At 37.1% G+C, this 20,204-nt stretch overlaps 2 protein-coding genes and 1 long non-coding RNA gene across 8 annotated transcripts; 2 read left to right on the forward strand and 1 right to left on the reverse strand.

The window, feature by feature from the left end:
- Positions 1 to 5,317: 5,317 nt before the first annotated feature.
- Positions 5,318 to 6,361, reverse strand: LOC133738018 (uncharacterized). Its single transcript, XM_062165458.1, has one exon. It carries the CDS (start codon positions 6,359 to 6,361, stop codon positions 5,318 to 5,320), a length of 1,044 nt encoding a protein of 347 aa, XP_062021442.1.
- Positions 6,362 to 7,532: 1,171 nt separating this feature from the next.
- Positions 7,533 to 8,898, forward strand: LOC133738900 (transcription factor MYB8-like). Of its 2 annotated transcripts, none has more exons than XM_062166576.1 (3): positions 7,533 to 7,780; positions 7,888 to 8,017; positions 8,128 to 8,898. In XM_062166576.1, exons 1-3 carry the CDS (start codon positions 7,648 to 7,650, stop codon positions 8,711 to 8,713), a joined length of 849 nt encoding a protein of 282 aa, XP_062022560.1. In that variant the 5' UTR covers positions 7,533 to 7,647; the 3' UTR covers positions 8,714 to 8,898. The 2 variants fall into 2 exon arrangements, with proteins under 2 accessions (XP_062022560.1, XP_062022561.1); XM_062166577.1 differs by having other exon boundaries at positions 7,613 to 7,780; positions 7,875 to 8,017.
- A 5,020-nt stretch (positions 8,899 to 13,918) lies between these two features.
- Positions 13,919 to 19,960, forward strand: LOC133739426 (uncharacterized). 5 transcript variants are annotated; one of them, XR_009860619.1, is made up of 8 exons: positions 13,919 to 14,229; positions 15,054 to 15,184; positions 15,372 to 15,447; positions 17,375 to 17,429; positions 17,617 to 17,719; positions 18,065 to 18,377; positions 18,498 to 18,635; positions 19,726 to 19,960. It is a non-coding gene; the product is annotated as an uncharacterized LOC133739426 (long non-coding RNA). The 5 variants fall into 5 exon arrangements; XR_009860616.1 differs by having other exon boundaries at positions 13,919 to 15,184; positions 17,330 to 17,429; XR_009860617.1 differs by having other exon boundaries at positions 13,919 to 15,184; positions 17,333 to 17,429.
- Positions 19,961 to 20,204: the final 244 nt, after the last annotated feature.

Raw genomic sequence — 20,204 nt, forward strand, 5'->3', positions numbered from 1 at the left:
GGGAAAGTTAGCTTCAAAGGGCCCAGAATTTGTATTATTGGAATGGTAGTTGAATATATTGAATATGATCGAAAAGACCAAGCTAAGCTTAGCTATTATCATTAAGCTTTATTAATCAAGACAAACGATAATCCATACGATCGATGTCTTATGCATGGTCACATGACCCCCTTAAACAACACTAATATTATTCCCTAATCTCATTTTTACAGCATAATTTATCACTAGTTTCCCCACGTACTCTACATGCAGGCGCGTAACAGGGTTTTGGTAGTGCTCAGAACTCATGTGTATAGCACGCGAGCCTCTACAGGAGTAAGGTCCTTATGATAGGTGGATCACTCGGCCTGATTACAGCACATGCAAATCTGAATCACGTTGAATATTCTTCACTATTCACTCGATGTAAATCTGATCAGTATCATGTAGAGAGGATAATGATGATGATGATGAGTTTATGACCGAAAATGTTTCAGCCTATGAAGTATCGAAATATTGAAGCTCGACTATGAAATTTCTGTTATAAAGTATTGACTTACTTTTGTAGAGAGTAAGAAAAAGATGAAGAGGGATGAGGGGAAAATAGAGAAGTGTATTATTCAGTCTCAGAGGCCTCCCTTATATAGAGGTAGGGTTTACATGATAAGTGTTCACACTATTGAGATATTACATGTAGGTCCCTAACTAATAACGTGGACAGCCACATAAGAAATAATATTTACAACACTCCCCCTTGGATGTCCACCAATTGATGATGGCATTGGACGCGCTTATTGTTGCCTCACTAAAAACCTTGCCAGGTAACAAAAACCCAGTGGGATAAAAATAACCCTGGTCGAAGGACAAAAAGAGCACAACGCGCATATGTCCTAGGTAGCATGTTTCTTGATGCTCCCCCTGATTGAAATCTCCCCCTGATCTTTGCATGCATCGCTTGATAGCTTCGAGAGTCGTCTCAATCCAATCCCTTCCACTAACTTCTGGAAAGTACACTTAGGTAGAGATTTGGTGAATAAATCAGCTAAGTTTTCATCGGATCGAATTTGCTTTACTGCAATTTCTTGATTCTTTTGAAGCTCATGGGTGTGGAAGAACTTTGGTGCGATATGCTTAGTCTTGTCACCTTTGATGAATCCTTCTTTAATCTGAGCAATACAAGCAGCATTGTCTTCATACATGACTGTTGGATTGTCAGTTACTGAAGGTAAATCACACGTGCTTCGAATATGGCGAATCATGGATCTTAACCAAAAACATTCTCGGCCAGCTTCATATAATGCAATTATTTCTGAATGATTAGAGGAAGTTGCCACGAGTGTTTGCTTAGATGATCGCCATGAAATTGCAGTGTCTCCACAAGTAAAAACATATCCTGTTTGAGAGCGACCTCTATGTGGATCAGAGAGATATCCTGCATCAGCATATCCAACAATCGTGGAATTATCAACAGATTTATTTGTATAAAATAAACCCATATCTGTTGTACCACGAAGGTAGCGTAAAATGTCTTTTACGCCTTTCCAATGGCGTGATGTTGGAGCAGAGCTATATCTTGCCAACACACTAACTGCAAATGCAATGTCTGGTCTTGTACATTGTGCCAAATAGAGCAGGGCACCAATAGCACTAAGATATGGTACTTCTGGACCGAGGATAATTTCGTCTTCTTGTCTTGGACGAAATGGATCTTTCATAGTGTCAAGACTCCGGACAACCATTGGGGTACTAAGTGGGTGAGCTTTATCCATACCGAATCTCTTTAGAATTTTTTCAGTATAAGCAGATTGATGGACAAGAATCCCACTATCCAAATGCTCAATCTGCAGCCCAAGGCAATACCTTGTTTTTCCAAGGTCTTTCATTTCAAATTCTTTCTTTAAATATTCAGCAGTTTTTCCAAGTTCTTCAGAACTTCCAATCAGATTCATGTCATCGACATAAACTGCGACTATTGCAAAACCAGAATTTGATTTCTTAATGAACACGCAAGGACATATAGGATCATTGACATATCCTTCCTTAAGTAGATACTCACTGAGACGGTTGTACCACATTCGTCCAGATTGCTTCAATCCATATAAGGATCGTCTCAATTTGATTGAGTACATATTGCGTGGATTTGTAGTTGCTTCAGGCAACCTAAGTCCTTCTGGGACTTTCATGTAGATATCAGTATCTAACTCACCGTACAGGTATGCAGTAACAACATCCATAAGTCGCATATCAAGCTTTTCCGAAACTACTAAACTTATTAGATAGCGGAATGTGATAGCATCCATTACGGGAGAATATGTTTCCTCATAATCTATCCCAGGCCTTTGAGAAAAACCTTGCGCAACAAGTCGCGCTTTGTATCTTGCAATCTCATTTTTCTCATTACGCTTTCTTACAAATACCCATTTATATCCAACCGGTTTGACATTGGGTGGTGTTTGGACAACAGGTCCGAAAACACTGCGTTTTTCTAGAGAATTTAATTCAGTTTGGATTGCATCTTTCCATTTGAGCCAGTCATGTCTCTGTCTACATTCATTAACAGAGCGAGGTTCAGTGTCATCGCCTTTTATTATTTCAGTAGCTACTGCGAATGAGAATATATTGTCTATGATCATATCTCTACGATCCCACAACTCATTGGTGTACACATAGTTTACGGAAATTTCCTTATTTTCAGGTACCTGAGCCTCTTCATGGGCTTGTGTTTCACCGATGTCATTTTCCTCTTTTGTAGTTACAGAATCATGAATTGTGGATCGGACATTAATGTCTTGCCCAATATTCTCTTCAGGGGCGATTTCATTAGGATTCAGATGTGCCTTTGATTTCCTCTTTCTAGGAACTGAATCTTTTGAACCTACAGGTCTGCCACGTTTCAGGCGTGCAGCAGATGGCTCATTGGCCGCCACATTATTTTGTCCAATTTGGACATTAATTCTTGCCGGTGCATTTATTGCTGGGACATGTGATCTTGTCACTTTTGCTGTGTCAGTGAATGCATCAGGCATTGTGTTAGCAATATTTTGAAGATGCAGAATCCTTCGTACTTCAATTTCACTTTCTTTAGTACGAGGATCAAGATGAGATATAGTGGGTACAGTCCACATTAATTCACGACGTTCATTTGGAACAGTCATATCTCCCCCTAACGGCGGGAATATTGTCTCATCAAAATGGCAATCTGCAAACCGTGCAGTGAAGGTATCACCCGTCATGGGTTCTAAATACCGAATAATGGATGGTGAATCAAAACCAATGTAGATTCCCAATCGACGTTGAGGGCCCATTTTTGTACGTTGTGGCGGTGCAATAGGCACATAAACAGCACAACCAAATGTTCGAAGATGGGAGATATTGGGCTGGCTCCCAGAAACAAGTTGTAATGGGGAATATTGATGGTTGGCTATGGGCCTCAACCGAATTAAAGCTGCTGCATGCAAAATTGCATGTCCCCATGCAGAAACGGGCATCTTTGTTTTCATTAGCAAAGTGCGAGCTATTATTTGAAGTCTCTTAATAAGAGCTTCTGCCAAACCATTTTGTGTATGAACATGAGGAACCGAATGTTCAATTTCAATTCCCATAGACATGCAGTAATCATCAAAGGTTTGAGATGTAAATTCACCAGCATTGTCTAGACGAATAGACTTGATACTATAGTCCGGGAATTGAGCTCGTAATTTAATTATCTGAGCAAGTAGTTTGGCAAATGCCACATTTCGGGTAGACAAGAGGCAAACATGTGACCATCTTGTAGAGGCATCAACTAGGACCATAAAATATCGAAATGGTCCACAAGATGGGTCAATTGGTCCACAAATGTCCCCTTGAATTCTTTGTAGAAAAGACGGGGATTCGATATCTATCTTTGCATAAGATGGTTTAACCACCAATTTCCCTTGTGAGCAAGCTTTGCAAGGGTTGCTTGGCAAAACAATATGTTTAGTCATCAATGGATGTCCATTGGAATTTGTAATGATCCTACGCATCATGGTGGATCCAGGGTGACCCAAACGGTCATGCCAAAGCATAAATGTATGTTGATTTTTGAACTGCTGGTTCACAACATGGTATGCCTCAATTGGTTGAATGGTTGTGTAATACAACCCAGATGATAGGGCAACCAATTTTTCCAATATATGCTTTTGGCAGTTTTTATTGGATGTAATGCAAAGATATTCCACATGATTATCATTCGTGGTCTCAATGTGGTATCCATTTAAACGGATATCTCTAAAACTGAGGAGATTTCTTCTGGATCTCGAAGAGTATAAAGCCTCTTGAATGGACAATTGAGTTCCATTGGGTAGCCTAATGTGGGCTCTTCCGGAGCCTTCAATCAGGTCTGCAGGACCTGAGATAGTAGTCACATTAGCTTTAGAAGGCGTTAAAGTGGAGAAATAAATCCGATCGCGAAGGATCGTATGTGTAGTGGCACTGTCAGCAAGACATATTTCTTCTCCATCCTTCATAAGTTGAGAGCATCCAAAATCCATTGTCATGCCTTCATAAAAAAAATAATTAATTAGTATGAGTATGGCATGAAAATTTAAAAATATTCACAATCATATAGATGGTTCAGAATAGGTGTTGAGTTAGGTGCGAAAGAAAAAAAATCTGAACCCAAAAAAAAAATAACTCCTCCAAAACTAGGACTATCCAAATTATAATTAGTTAAAGTATATATCTCTCACAACGATTGAAACAATTATAATGATAAGTTCCTAAATAACGTATATAGGCAGGGAAGGAGAGATAATGTTGATATGTTGTGAAATCTTATCCTATTACCAGTACTCTTAATCTAATTAAGAGTCAAGTCACATGCAAAGACTTCAGCGCAACAATTCAAATAGGAATAGGTGTGATAGTGTTATTGAATGGATTGAGTCAACAAAATTGAGTGTATCCTATCAATTAACATTTGAAAAAAAAAACAGGCTTATCATTGCAATGTCATGCAAGTAAACATATTTGTGATAACTACTAAAGATTCTTTCATGCACGTAGATAAGTACATATATGCACAGGTTAGTTCCATCGATATTTATCTACATGCCGGGAAACTTGTAGTCATAATCAAACACAAGTAGGAGTAACGATCATCATAACAGAAAACATGGTAATTCAATCTGTCCTGAAAAATAAATATATAATAGAATAGAAACATTCGTCTTTTATTGAACTTCCAAACTAGAGAGAGACAAATTAATTTAAAAAAAACTTCCAGACTAGATAGAGACTAAAAAAAAAAAACAAAGGAAATACGGCTAATGTAGGAAATACATAATGGAAAAAATGCCTAAACATAGGCTGACAACTAGTTGTCGTCAAGAATTCCACCACTGGTCATATCATCAAAATTGCTTCCATTGTTCGCAAAAAAATCTGAGACATCGAGCGGAGTAATGTCTATAGGCTCAGATGAATCCCATGGGTCAGAGTGGTCAATGTAGTTTGTCTCCACATGTTTCTTTTTCAAGGAAGCTTTGTAGAGGGCCACTAAATGGTCTTCTGCACGACAGGTGCGAGCCCAATGGCCTTTACCACCACATCTAAGACAAACACTGTCTTCTTTTTTATGAGGTTTGATCATCTGACCATTTCCTTTAGTAATCTTGGCATTGTTTCTTGGGCCCAACTGCTGGTTGTAGCCCCCACGAGCTTGGCCATTTTGTCGACCCTGACCACGTCTATGACCACGGTTACGGGCTTTGCCATGCCTTCCACCACGTCTATTGCCATAACCACTAGTAAAAATAGCATTCGCTTCAGGGAATGGTTGTGATCCTGTAGGGCGAGACTGATGGTTCTTCATTAAGAGCTCATTGTTTTGCTCAGCCACCAGAAGACAAGAGATGAGATCAGAATATTTGGTGAATCCTCTTTCTCTGTATTGCTGCTGTAAGACCATATTGGAGGCATGAAAAGTGGAGAAGGTCTTTTCAAGCATCATGGCCTGAGTTACAGTTTCTCCACAAAGATTCATTTGGGAGGTGATCCTGAACATGGCAGAATTATAATCTATCACAGAACTGTAATCTTGAAGGCGCAGATGCGTCCATTCATAACGTGCTCTAGGGAGCACAACAGTCTTTTGGTGAGCGAACCTATCTGCCAAACCTGTCCATAGCTCAAGTGGGTCTTTGACAGTTAAGTACTCGTCCTTCAATCCCTGATGGAGATGGTGGCGCAGAAAAATCATAGCCTTAGCTTTATTCTGCGGGGACGCTGAGTTTCCTTCCTTGATTGTAGGCCCAAGGTTTTGAGCTTCGAGATGAATCTCGGCATCAAGGGCCCATGACAGGTAGTTCTTGCCAGAGATGTCAAGGGCGACAAAATCCAATTTTGCCAAATTCGTCATCTTCCTGCCACAATGAAGATGAGGTATGTTAGGATCCATATATAGTGTTAGAACCACAGGTTCTTAACAAGTAATCAATATCGAAACTTCAGGTTCGAAAAAAAAATAAAGTGAACATTGGATCGCAATTATATGCACGAAACTTCAGGTTCGTGTTCTTATGATTAGAACTTCAGGTTCTAAAATTCCGTATTTTTGAACTTCGGGTTCAAACGGATATGTACTCGAAACTTCTGGCTCGAGTAGCAGTAGTGAAACTTCAGGTTCACTTGTATTATGAATATTAAGTATGCTTAATTGATAAAACATATAAGATAAATTTAATTAAATACATATTAAATATGCGATAAGTAATGAAACGGCAAACATATATCAATTATGTTAACAACATATACCTCATATATATTTTTTTATATATATATATATATATATGTATAAAGAAACGTTGAGGGCATCATATGAAAACATATCAAGATCATAGTGCGATTAATATATATATATCAAGATGTTTCTGCGAACCATAGTGCGATTAATCTATATATATTTGCAGAACCATAGTGCGATTAATATATATCTTGCCCATAGTTAGCAAACAGAAGAGAAACCATTGACGCATGCTTGCCAAAAAAAAAATTGATGCAAAAAGTAATTGAAGTATAAGACTCATAGATCTTGAGTAATGGTTAGAAGCAACGGAGTTGCACCATAAGGACTCATGGATCATCATAGAGTATTAAAGAAAAGAATAGAGCGTGCTGATAACGTGTTATAAAGTATTGACTTACTTTTGTAGAGAGTAAGAAAAAGATGAAGAGGGATGAGGGGAAAATAGAGAAGTGTATTATTCAGTCTCAGAGGCCTCCCTTATATAGAGGTAGGGTTTACATGATAAGTGTTCACACTATTGAGATATTACATGTAGGTCCCTAACTAATAACGTGGACAGCCACATAAGAAATAATATTTACAACAATTTCTATAATTTAAAACATTATTATAGAACTCATTTAATTTATTACTCTTCTTTGCTTGGGTATTTAATACATCTAATTATATGTTGTCTCGAGAAAACTAAATTTGGGGTAACATTGACCCGCCTATGACTTATTTTATTATTTATACTATATAAGAACCATCACTGACGCAGACAACCCCAACACCACTCAAGTAATTAGCTAACACTGTACGAGTGTTTCTAGCTAGAATCTCAAAGAGTTAAAAGAGTGTCATAGTCATAGTGTGATCACAGAAAGAAAGAGATAGAAGCGTAAGTGGTTCAGTTAAGAATGGGGAGAAGACCTTGCTGTTCTAAGGAGGGAGTGAACAAGGGACCTTGGGCAGCTGAAGAAGACAAGATGCTTGCGGATCATATCAAAGGTCATGGCGAACAAAAATGGAGCAGCATTCCTAAACAAACAGGTGAGATCGAGAGTACTTTTCATAATCAGATAAATCAGAACTATCTAATTACCCCTATGCCAGTTGAAATCTTATAGGACTTAATTATAATTAGTTGTGTATTGCAGGGCTCAAGAGATGTGGGAAGAGTTGCAGGCTTCGGTGGTTGAATTATCTAAGACCGAATATAAAACGAGGCAATATTACGCAAGAGGAAGAGGACCTCATCATTAGGCTCCATAAACTCTTAGGAAACAGGTATTCTTATTGTTTATATCGAATATAATACTTCTTAATAATATAACTAGCAGTGGAATGTGTAGTTTGTTGACTAGTGTAGGTTTTGAACTTTTGATTGATATGTACAGATGGTCTCTAATAGCAGGAAGAATTCCGGGGCGAACAGACAATGAAATCAAGAACTACTGGAACGGCCACTTGTGCAAGAAATCACAGCTGGAAAAGTCTAAGGTTGCAGCAAAGAATATGAGACCCTCCGACGAGGCCAAAGTTGAAGAGGATCATCGTCATGACTCCAAAGTTGAATCTGAATCCAGTGAAGGGTCATTATTCTCTCATTCATCTACTACGTCAACTACAACGGAAGAAGATTCGTCGGATATTTTGATGGATTTTTACACCAGGGAGATAACTCTGTCGGAGTTTCTGGATACCGACTTTACAAAGTTCAGCAGTATGATCAGTACTGATAAGGTACTGATGGTTCAAGGAGAAGGAGAGGATCAAATTCAGAAACAGCCTCAGGATAGTTCCAGTCAAGCTGAAGCCGAAGCTAATGATGAAGCACCTATGAATGTGATAATATCGCAGGAATTGATGGACAACTTGATCGGCTGGGAAGATCAAAGTGATTCAGATTTCGGATTTCAACTTTCGGCAGCTTTCACGGACTTTGTTGCAGACGAAGAAAGAATTTTGGATTTTATGAATTAAGATATAAAATAAATATATTTGTCGCGTCATCAATTATAAAAATCTCTGTATTTATAATACAGTACGTACTAGTGAATAACTTTAGTGATCTCGCTGTCTAGGGCACAATCTATAAAACATCATCATGTTGATTTTGACTAATACACTGATGATCGATCAACTTATTCCTTGCTTTTACTGTTGTATCTGTTAGTAGCCACATCAACCAAATCATGAATTATAAAAAGGCTAAATACTAATTACTACCCTTTAGTTTGGGTCCAAAATCAATTCAGTTCCTAAACTTCTAATTTCATTCACAGCACCCCTACACTTTCAATTTTGATCTAATAGGTCCAATTTGTTAGTCTTCCGACAATTGAGTCATTGAACTTGTTGACGTGGCGCATATATGGCCTATGTTTTATGATGTGGTGTTGAGGTGGTCTGCATAATCAATTTAAGAGTGAGTCCCACTATTAGAAATCTATCAAATAAATAGTTTTCAACAAATAATCAAACTATAACTTGAACTCATAACAAAATATTAACGAATTGGATCTATTAGATCAAAATTCAAAGTACATGGGTGTTTTTGATGAAATTAGAAGTTCAGGGACTGAATTGATTTTGGACTTAAACCACAGGATAGTAATCAGTATTTAGCAAGGTTCTAAAAATCGGTGCCTAGCGCCGCCTAGGTGCTAGGCGAAGCAATACCGTTCTGATTCTCCCCTAGTCGAGCGAGCTGGGCGCTGGGAATAAAGTCGGCCGCCTAGGAGACCTAGGCGGGGCTGGGCGTCTCTGGGCGGTCGGCGCCTAGGCGTTTTCTATCTTTTTTTTTTGCCAGCATAATCTTCTTCATCTCCTCCCTGAACTCGTCCAGATCCACTGTCCCGCTCTGGTCGCAGTCGAACTTATCGAATATGGAATCGTAGAGCTGCATCAGTTGATCCGGCGGGGTCGCCACTTCTAGCCGAAGTGGATCTCGATCAATCTCATCTATTCAAATGCTTTCCGCAGCTCCGACCGGGACAGAACACCATCGTTGTTCAGATCCAGAGCAGCAAAACGCTCGTCCACGCTCTTCTTGAACTGCACCTTGTCGCTCACGAAGTCCTTCACCGTCGTTCCGTCAATTATCACCACACCCATCTTACCTCCGTCGATTTTTCTTTTCTTCTTTTCCTGCATAAATGTCTGCCAGTCGGTGTGGTGTGGCGTGGTGTGGTGTTAATTAAACATCCTCAGCTAACATCTATCCATCCATCTATCTTATTGAGAATGAAAGGGATATATCGGTGACCCGGTGACTGGATACATGGGTGGGTGGTCACGTGGGTTTATATTATTCATTTATTCTTAACGCAAATCAATTTCTAAGAACGCATTATCTCATTGTTGTTGAACATTTTATTTATATTTTGAATATTTTTACTATTTTCAAACATTATAATACCTTTTATATTTTTTATATATAATTATATGTTCTAAAAATAAAAAAACCGCCTAGTCCCCGCCTAGGCCCCTAGGCCCTAGTCCCCGGCCTTCCGCCCGACTAGCGCCTAGCGTTTTTTAGAACCTTGGTATTTAGCCCATTATAAAATGTGTATCTTTGTTTTGCACTACTCTTTATGGATTCTTTTCATTTCATGATAACAGACTTACAGTATGAAAAGGAAGTGATATATATATATATATATATATATATCCTATCCAGAGCGGAGCTCCGCTTTGAAATTAATGTGTGAAGTTCAAGTTTTGGGTCACTTTTCGGTCGCATATCCACATCTCGACTGTTCAGTTTTTAGGTACTAGTGTATAGATCATCTCTGCAAATTTTCAGCCAAAATGATGATCGTTAAGGCATTGATAACTACCTTAAACCTAGTACGGTTCAGGTTAATAGATTCAGTCCGTCCATTGGTTTAAGCGAGTTAGATACCTTAACAATCATCATTTTGGCTAACATTTGCATAAATGATCTATACACTAGTACCTAAAAACTGAACGGTCGAGATGTGGATAAGCGACTGAGAAGTGACCTAAAACTCGAACTTCATACGTTAAGTTCAAAGTGAAACTCCGCTCTGGATAAAATCTATATATATATATATATATATATATATATATATATATATATATATATATATATATATATATATATATAGGGCTAAATACAAATTACTACCCTGTGGTTTAGGTCCAAAATCAATTCAGTCCCTGAACTTCCAATTTCATCAAAAACACCCCTGCACTTTCAATTTTGATCTAATAGGTCCAATTTGTTAGTTTTCCGACAATTGAGTTATTTAACTTGTTAATGTGGCTCATATATGGCCTATGTTTTATGATGTGGTGTCGAGGTGGTCTGCATAGTCAATTTAGGAGTGAGTCCTACTATTAAAAATAAATAGTTTTTCAACAAATAATCAAACTATAACTTGAACCCATAACAGAATATTAACAAATTGGACCTATTAGATCAAAATTGAAAGTGCAGGGGTGTTTTTGATAAAATTAGAAGTCCAGGGACTGAATTGATTTTGGACCTAAACTACAGGGTACTAACTAGTATTTAGCCCATATATATATATATATATATATATATATAGAGAGTGAGACCTCACTTTGAAATTAACGTGTGAGGTTGGAGTTTAGGGTCACTTTTCGGTCTCATATCCACATCTCGACCGACTAGTTTTTAAGTACTAGTGTATAGATCATCTCTGCAAAATTTCAGCCAAATTGATGGCCGTTAAGGCATTGATAACTGCCTTAAGGTGAACATATTCTGTTCGTGGTGAACATATTATGTTCGTCCATTGGTTTAAGTGAGTTAGATGCCTTAAAGATCATCAATTTGGCTGAAACTTTGTAGAGATGATCTATACACTAGTACTTAAAAACTGGACGGTCGAGATGTGAATATGAGACCGAAAAGTTACCCTAAACTCCACCCTCACACGTTAATTTCAGAGTATGTTTGCACCTGATTTTAGGAAACTCCCAGGTGTGCTGACTTGAGGGTTGATCAGGGAAGCTTTGAGTCGTTCGACCGGAATAAAAGCAGTGTTCGGCTATTCGACCGAGATTAGAGGTTTTCGAAATGTATGGCTGAATGCATCGATTGAGGTTTGGGATTTTGGGTCACATGACCCAAAATATGAAGAAATGTGGATCTCATAGACATAATGGTGGACGGCCCGAGTTCATATGAGCTACTATACAAACTGGCTGCAAGGCAAAGTAGGAGTGGTTCGGCCAAGCCCAAACAATAATTCGGCCGATAAGTCATTCAAGGAAAGAGTTCGGGTAAATCAATGTTTTCAATTGTGAAGATTTCAGATATCAGCTAAGTCAGGGAGTTATGAGACGAATCAATCCTAGAAGGAAGGAGAATCCTACTTCAATTCCACGTCTTGGAGGACAAGTTAGCTAGGGTTTTTGACTTGTATATATAGCACATTGTAAATCATTGTAAAAGGTCCTGCACCACACAAACAAATCAATATACAACTTTTACACAAACTTCTCTCTTACTATCTCATAGGTACTTTGCCTTCGATTCAACTTTTATAACTTGTTTTTCATTTCTAGTTTCTTATTTCAATTCAGTACTTTACATTCAAGCACCTTACTTTCTTGTTCATTTATTTTATATGCACTTTACTTTTCGCACTTAGGAGTAGTTCATAACTTAGAATTATCATCCATTGATCTCTTTCGGCCAGTCCGGATTGGGTCGATGCGATTCGTTGTTCACACACACATAATCTCACAACGCTTTGACAACCGAGTCCACTTCACATTCGTCTTCACCGTGATTTGCGAGTACCTTCACCCAATAGACTTCTCGCTTGTCACCCGAACCTTTGAGTTTACTCAAGAAGTGAACGTGATAGAAGATCCCGGTCAGGATTGACGCCTAACCGAAGTCCTTGCAACAGAGGCATCAGAACCTAACGGCCGAGAGGGTTCCTTCCTCGGCCTACAATCATTTGAAAGAAGTCAGATACAAGCGCAAATCAGATCTAAACCTCAGTCGGCCATTCGACCGCGAGTTGGCACGCCCGCGCAATATCAGAAGGACGATTCAACCACAAGTCCCTCGGCCCTCATTTCGGCTGAGACGATTTTGAGGCAAACAGAGTAAGACCTCACTCTGGATAGGATCTGTATATATATATATATATATATATATATATATATATATATATTGTGTATAGTATGCACCGCGATGTTTAGTAGCATATTTGTTACATCGTTGCTTTGAGCTGTGAAAACTTAATGTCACTAAATTAGAACTGGCGTGGAATAACATGCATTGAGGATTTAGCTCTTTTTTTTTTTTTGAAATAAAGGGCTGGTGCGGCTGTCCTCAAGTCTTGATTAATGAAACTATCAAATACAAGGGGGGGGGGGACATTGAGCCTAAACCCCTGATTACAATAAGTAACAAGAGAACGTCCTAAAATACTATCACGAGTCTCCACCAAATAATTGTATTCAACTAGGCACCAACTAGCAAAGAGCGCTCTACTGGCGACTCTATTTGCTTTGACATAGCGGTGACATAACGGAAAGAAAACTCGATATGTAACCTGATGATTACACTCATTTATATACGTGTAATTATATCTAAAACACTAGAATTAAGCTAATCCTCATATCAATTATTATGTAGTTAATGTATTTTTATTTATTTTGCAGAAAATAAGCGGAGTTATAGAAATTATGAGAAAATGAGGCAAAATTGGAGCTAATTGAAATTATCGACTAACGGACGAAAAGTCAACAATGGTCAACGGGTCGATGCAAGCAAATATGTGAAGAAGAAAAAAAATAATTGGTTTGAGCTCGTGGAAAAAGCAAAAGAAGAAGAGAAGAAAATGGAAGAAAAAGGAGGAAAGAAAAATAGAAAAGATGAAGAAGAAAATTGGTTTTAGTTAATCAATTATTTGATTAATTAATCAAATCTTTGATTAATCAATCAAAGTCAGCCATCATCCTTCAATCATGCACGTGTTGTGCAGCTAGCTAAGCAAAGAGATTTAAAAAAAAAAAATCCTTTTCTTCTAACGAATCACACACTGCCACCTATCCCTTCTCTTATCTCATTTCTCTCCCAGCCACATGCCTTTTGCCATCCTTATTCTATTATCTCTCTCGGCTTACATAAACCATGACCTAATATATATATATATATACACATTCCTACAGTAGCCGAAAAAAAAGCTATTCTCTCTCACCTCAATCCCAAAAACAGCCGCAGACCTCATTATTCATCCTTCTTCCCCCAAGACATACAACACCAGCCGCACAGCCCAGATCCATTTTTCTCTTTCTTCTCACTCACCTGCCGCAACCCCATTTCAGCCTTCCTTCTTCTCTCTAACATTTCTCTCTAACACCGAACCACCCACCTCCAACCCATTTTCTATATTTTCTTCACTATTCCACCACAAAACTTCATCAATTCCACAAGATTCAAATAGGAGCCCAAGCATCAAGAGCTTCATAAACATCAAATTTGGGTAAAAGTGGGAGCCATAAATCAAGGCTAGTCATAATTGCTCTATAGCAATTTGTGGCTTGTTCTTGTTACTCTCTACTTCTCTTCACTTTTTTCTCTTTCAATTATGTATTTTGATGTTAGTTTGGTGATGGGTAGTGAGTAGTTTTGTTGTTGGGGGCTAGGGTTGTGTGCCCTAGTCCAAATCTTGTGTAAAAGATGCTTATTTTAATGTAATGATGCAATTTTCATATGATGGATGCTTATATCTATTTTTGTTGGGTTAAAATGCATGTTTAGGGGCCTAGTCAACTCTAGGGTGTGTATTTTGAGCATGTCTAGGATGGAGTTAGAGGCTTGACCCCCCTCTAATTCCTAAGCTAGAAACCTTCAATTTTGTATTCGAGGGGTTATAAGCATGGTGATTTACACCCGTTGCGTGAATGCGCGGGCGGGTCGCTTACACTACTAAAAAAAACTTCAATTGCTTCGCCTTTTTACTTCGGCGACAGTTGCCGTCGCAATTGACACCCTATTGCTACGGAAAATGTTCCGTCGCGATTAAGGCTTATCATTTGCGACGGAAAATCTTTGCCGTAGTAAATTTGTAGTCAATTGCGACGCCGTTTCCTCTTGCCGTCGCAAAACTTATTTATATATGTACTTTACAAAAAAAAAAAAAAAAAAAAAATTACGGAAAGAAAGCCGTGGCAACACATAAACGTCACCGTATTACTCTGGCGGTAACCCAAATAATTTTCCCTCCGTTTTTTCTTTTGTTTTTTTGGCCAAATGTCCTACTAACAAAACACTCAGCCCTAATTCTTTTTCCCTCTTTTTCCCAAGGTCTCAAACATCACCGCGCTCTTTCTCACTCTCGCCCAAACATCACCCTCTTTCTGAGCTCCGGAACCTCACCGTTCCCGTCGTTCTAAACATTCTGATAACCGAATCTTCTTCTTACCATCAGCTTACAGGTGACTCTTTCATTTTCAGCTTTTGGTATAATTTCGCTCTTGGTTGTTTTCATGTTCTGATTTTGGTTCTGTATGGGATGTGATTGGGAAGAAGATCTAGTCTGTTGATTGCAAATTACAGTAGCTTTAGGAGGTAGCTGGTTGGGTTGTGGATCTTGGTTTTTGATTGTGTATATATGCTTTGCAGCTCCTCGAACGGGAACCTACCGAGGTATTTGGGCAATGGCGTGCAGGCCTACTTCTCCTATCGAGTAATCATCAAGGTAGTTTTACTTGATTTCGTCATTTTATTTTGCTGTTAATTGTAGATTTTATTGGATTTAGGTTAGGGTTTATGGCTCGATTTGGTTTTGTTGATTGCTTAGTTGACAATAGATACTTGGTTGATTGTTAGCTTAGAGTTGTTTCTATATATTCTTGGGTTTTGTTCGAGTCAAATGATTGGAGCAGGACTTGCTGAAATTGAATTAATTTCCAGAATAAGTAAAACTTGAGCTGGTGTGATGGGACGGCAGTTGAGGGTAGGCATTACAAGTCTATACGAGAGTCTCAATTTGATATAATTATAATTAGATGGGTACAATTCTCATCTCGCAATTTGCCTGAGCTTATTATTAAGCTTTATGCTAGCCTAATGGGTTGAGAGGTTGTTCTATTGGTTTGATGGGATTGCGGGTGTCACAGGGCAGTCTCACTACCCCTTTAGGAACTACCAAGAGATAGGCATCCTTGACTAGTCTTATGCCTGAAGTAGTCTTATGTTGCAAACTATTTTGCACTATTCTCCAAATTTCTCTAGTTTCATTGACTAGCTTGGAATTGGTAATTGCATCGTTGGGTCACAGGCTACAAAATGGTTTGATTTTTCAACTGTGATTTTATAGTTTTGGGACAAGTGTGGCTTGCTTACTTTTGCATGAATTTGCTCATTGAACATAAAACTTACCGTATATGATATGCTTTATTATTTATAACTTGAGCTTAGTCAATATGACCCTTGCTAGTGGGATGTTTTGGTCAAATGCTACCAATTGATTGGAGCAGAGCTTTTATATTGCCTTCAGATTAGGCATTATATGGGGATTGTGTTTGGTTGTTCGAAACCTTGTTCTCGTATTCCTGTCTGTGCTTTTTCAGGGGGATGGTTCATGAGATTCCCTTTTTAGTTGATATTCATGGATCAAGCAAGCAATCTAAATGTGTTCTTGTATGTGTGCTTAGAACATGCATTATTTGTTCAGATATAGAATTGAACAACAGTTTAATGTAAAAGACCAAATATTTAGTTTGTTCAGCTTATCTCTTCAAAATCGCATACTTGATGCTAAATTGTGATTATAAGTTCAGTACTCACCAAAACTATAGGAATTGTTCAAAAGAAAGGTCTTAAAATCTAAATGTTACTCTAGGGAGTTAGTCAATACTGCATTACCTAGGTTGAACCTTTGAATTAGAATAAAAAGAAGAAAGTGATTATTGTATATAGTTATTCTATTCCTTTTCAGATACATAATTGAGATTTTTCTTTCTTAGCCTCTTATCAATCCTAATGCCTCCATCCAAAATTGTAAGCTATGTACATCAAAAAATTGCTTCAGTTCCACTAATCATTATAGTTTAGTTTGGGCCATAAATCTTTACGATGTAATGGTGTTGAATGAATTGATCTTTGTGGACAGCAATATATTATTTTTCTTTCCTGAAAAAAAAAAAAAAAAAAACTTGGTAAGGGTGATAGCTTTTATGAGATGTCAGCTCTGCTCCTATAGAGAAACACTCTATACGTAGGTCAAAATCAGGGCAAGAATTGCACTTGATTTGGATCTTCCCCGTAATGTCTTTATTGCAATAATTGTAGTGATAAGCCCTTTTTCCTTCACTCTTCCCCTGGCCTGGGTCCAAAAGAGTACAGAGAATCAGAAACAAAACTTAAAGAAAACAACAAGACAACTTCTTCAGAATTCTCATCTCAGAATTCTTCAGAATCATGTATAGATTTCGTTGCATTCACAACTTCATTTATACATTCAATCAAAGATGCATTTTTGTTATTATGACATTCTGTTCATATATTTGTTATTATTCAATGGTCTTTTGTTGTACTTGACATTCAGTTCTTGTGGTTCAATGTTGATATACACGCAGCAGCAGGGTCTCTAGTTTTAAATCGGTTTCTTTTTCCATTACTAGGAATCGCTTCCCATCTCTGACTTCAAGACCTGGACTCTTTCAAGTTTCCTATTCGGTAGGTTATATCATTGTAATACTACCGTGACTCTTCTTCTTTTTATGGTTGCCTCAACAATGTCATAGATAAATTTTTACATTCTTGGATTTTAATCAATAGGTCCAGTTTAATTGTTTGGGTAGTAGCTTTTTGTTCATTGTGCTTCTGTAATGACAAGCAACACTCATTTTATTTTCTGCTGCAGTTTAAAACATCCATTAGTTAAAAAGGCTGCTCATCTTCAAGTCAGCAGTGAAGAATTTGGAATTAATTTTGGCAATCCAAAGCCAAGAGCTTGATATTACCAGGTTAGTACTTCATCCCCATTTTTATATTTCTTCTGTTTTCATTTATTATGGAAGAAGTACTAAGTTTATCTGTGGCAATGTAATATGGCTATGCTATTTTTTTTTTATTGATGTACATTAGTCTTTTAGAGTTGACACTTGTTTATCTTAAATAAAAAGACATTATTTAATTTACGTAAAATATAACTTGCACAAGACATGCATACATATTCTGATGTAGCTTAATGAAACCAAGACAAACTTCTAAATAATGGAAAAATTCATTAACACAAATATGTATAATAAATAAACCTTTAGCCTTTGACATACATAAACTTGACTCAATGTTTTGTTTGATTGATCTAGAAAACTTGCATCTCACTATGGATAAGAGTTGGATAAACTTAGGCAACAGATGGTCAAAGAGGGTAGTGTTAAAGATCGAATTTTCCACTCTTTGATGGGAGATGATGGTCATGGGTATTGTCGTACTTTTGGAGCTGGTGTGCCTCGTAATCTAGTATATCCAAAGGAATCAAATATATCTCAAAGCACAGATGATCTCGTACAAAAAATCACTGAACAAGTGCGTCAAGAGTTTCAACTGCAGCTTCAGCAACTACATGCTCGAATTGATTTTCTGCAGAATAAGGACAGTAGCACATAGTCTCCTAAACAGGTTGAGTACAAACTTAATATGCAGATATATGGTTTATAAATTAGACTTTTGTCAATTGTATTACTACTTGCACTAACTTAAATTTATTATGTGTATATATATGTATTATATATTTCTTAGGTTGCTGATGCAACTAGCAGGCATGAAATTTTGAGGGAGTCTATAGGAGATGAAATAACTCCGAATGCAAATAGTGACCAGCCATTGTTGGAGCAGAATTCTCCAGTAACATCCCCTTCACAAAATGGATCTGAAAGGGTAATTCTCTTATAAATTTAGGCAATTGCAACAATTTTCTTATATTAATTGTTTATATTGCTCTTACATATTGTATTTCTAGTTGGTGCTTGACATTATCATAAACATGAGTTATAATTGGCTTGCTTGCAAATGGTTGTTGTTTCAGGCTAGTTATTGAGGTCTATACTTATGATTTTTTATGTCCTTTCACTTGGAAATTGGTTCTGTTTATGTTGCAAATGTTTGATTATGTATTTGTTTGTGACTTTGAGCTCTGTAGCTTGTTGTGGTTTTTCACCGAAGGATATTGATGAACTTGTTTTTGCTGTATGGTTGTTGAGTATGATTAGATCTGTGATTTTTTTTTTTTTAAAGATTGTTAGTTCGTTCAAGTTGATTTACTACTGGGTCAGCTTGATTTTGCCTTTTTGAAATTTACAGTTTGAGTAAAGAAAAAGTATTTTCAGATGAGGCTAGGAAAGTTATAAAGCCATATGTGGATGATGTAGGAAGATATGTTCTGAGCTGTGTTTTTGAAACTGTTTTGTGGTTTGGTTTTCAAAATTTAGATGGACTTTTTGGATTGTGCTTCATTATCTGGTTTGTGGATTTGATTAGTTCCATGTGACTATTTCCGTTGAAGCCATATTAATAGGTGTTGCTTTGTTGATATATTTATCTCAAATGGTTTTGTTGTCTATTTGGGTAATGATGAAGCAGCTATATTTTCTGTGATTCCAGCTACCGTGTAACTAACCTCAGCCATATTAATAGGTGTTGCTTTTCTTTTCCATTCATGAAAGGCTTTTCATTGTTTTGGTTATGATAGATTATTGTTTTTTTTTTTTTTTTGAAAGGATGATAGATTATTGTTAACAGCCCCTAGTTGTGTTATACTACTTGCTAAAGATGATATTGAGTTGAGATGATCTTTGAATATATGAGGGTTAGTTGTTTTGACTATCTGACTATTGATTGAGGTTCATTAATGTCTTAATGTTTTTTGTTTTGTTTGTACAGAAACCATCACGAAAGAGTGTGCAATTTGTTGTCTATCTTGCCTATTGGACATTAAGCTAACATTGGTTTTTATATGTTGATATTACAGGTTCTCATGGCAAAAAGAGCAAAGCAAATGAAAGCAAGTGCAAAGCTCACAAAATGACAAAGTAAAATGATGCACTTGTGATTGTTGTTTTATTTTAAGAGTGCTTATTATAATGTTCAATACTTACAAATGACATTATTTTCACTTTAGTATTTGTATTTGAATATGGTACAATGAGTCAATGGATATGTTTAAGTATATTATTCATGAATTAATGTTATTTTGATTTAATAGATCCAAATATTTAATATCTTAACTATTATTATTATTATTCATTTGTTTAATTTTGTGGAAATGGGCTAAATAATAATAAATAAATAAAATTGGCATTTGCGATGGCGATTTCAGCGTCGCAATTGGTATGAAAATATATAATTTCATCTATTTATTAAAAAAAATTAATAAAAAAATATAAATATATTTGCGACGGCAAACTAACCGTAGCAACAAATTTGGCGGTAAGGTTTTGGCGGTTATTT

The sequence above is a fragment of the Rosa rugosa genome, chromosome 3 (assembly GCF_958449725.1).
Source record: "Rosa rugosa chromosome 3, drRosRugo1.1, whole genome shotgun sequence".
NCBI classification, from domain to species: domain Eukaryota; kingdom Viridiplantae; phylum Streptophyta; class Magnoliopsida; order Rosales; family Rosaceae; genus Rosa; species Rosa rugosa.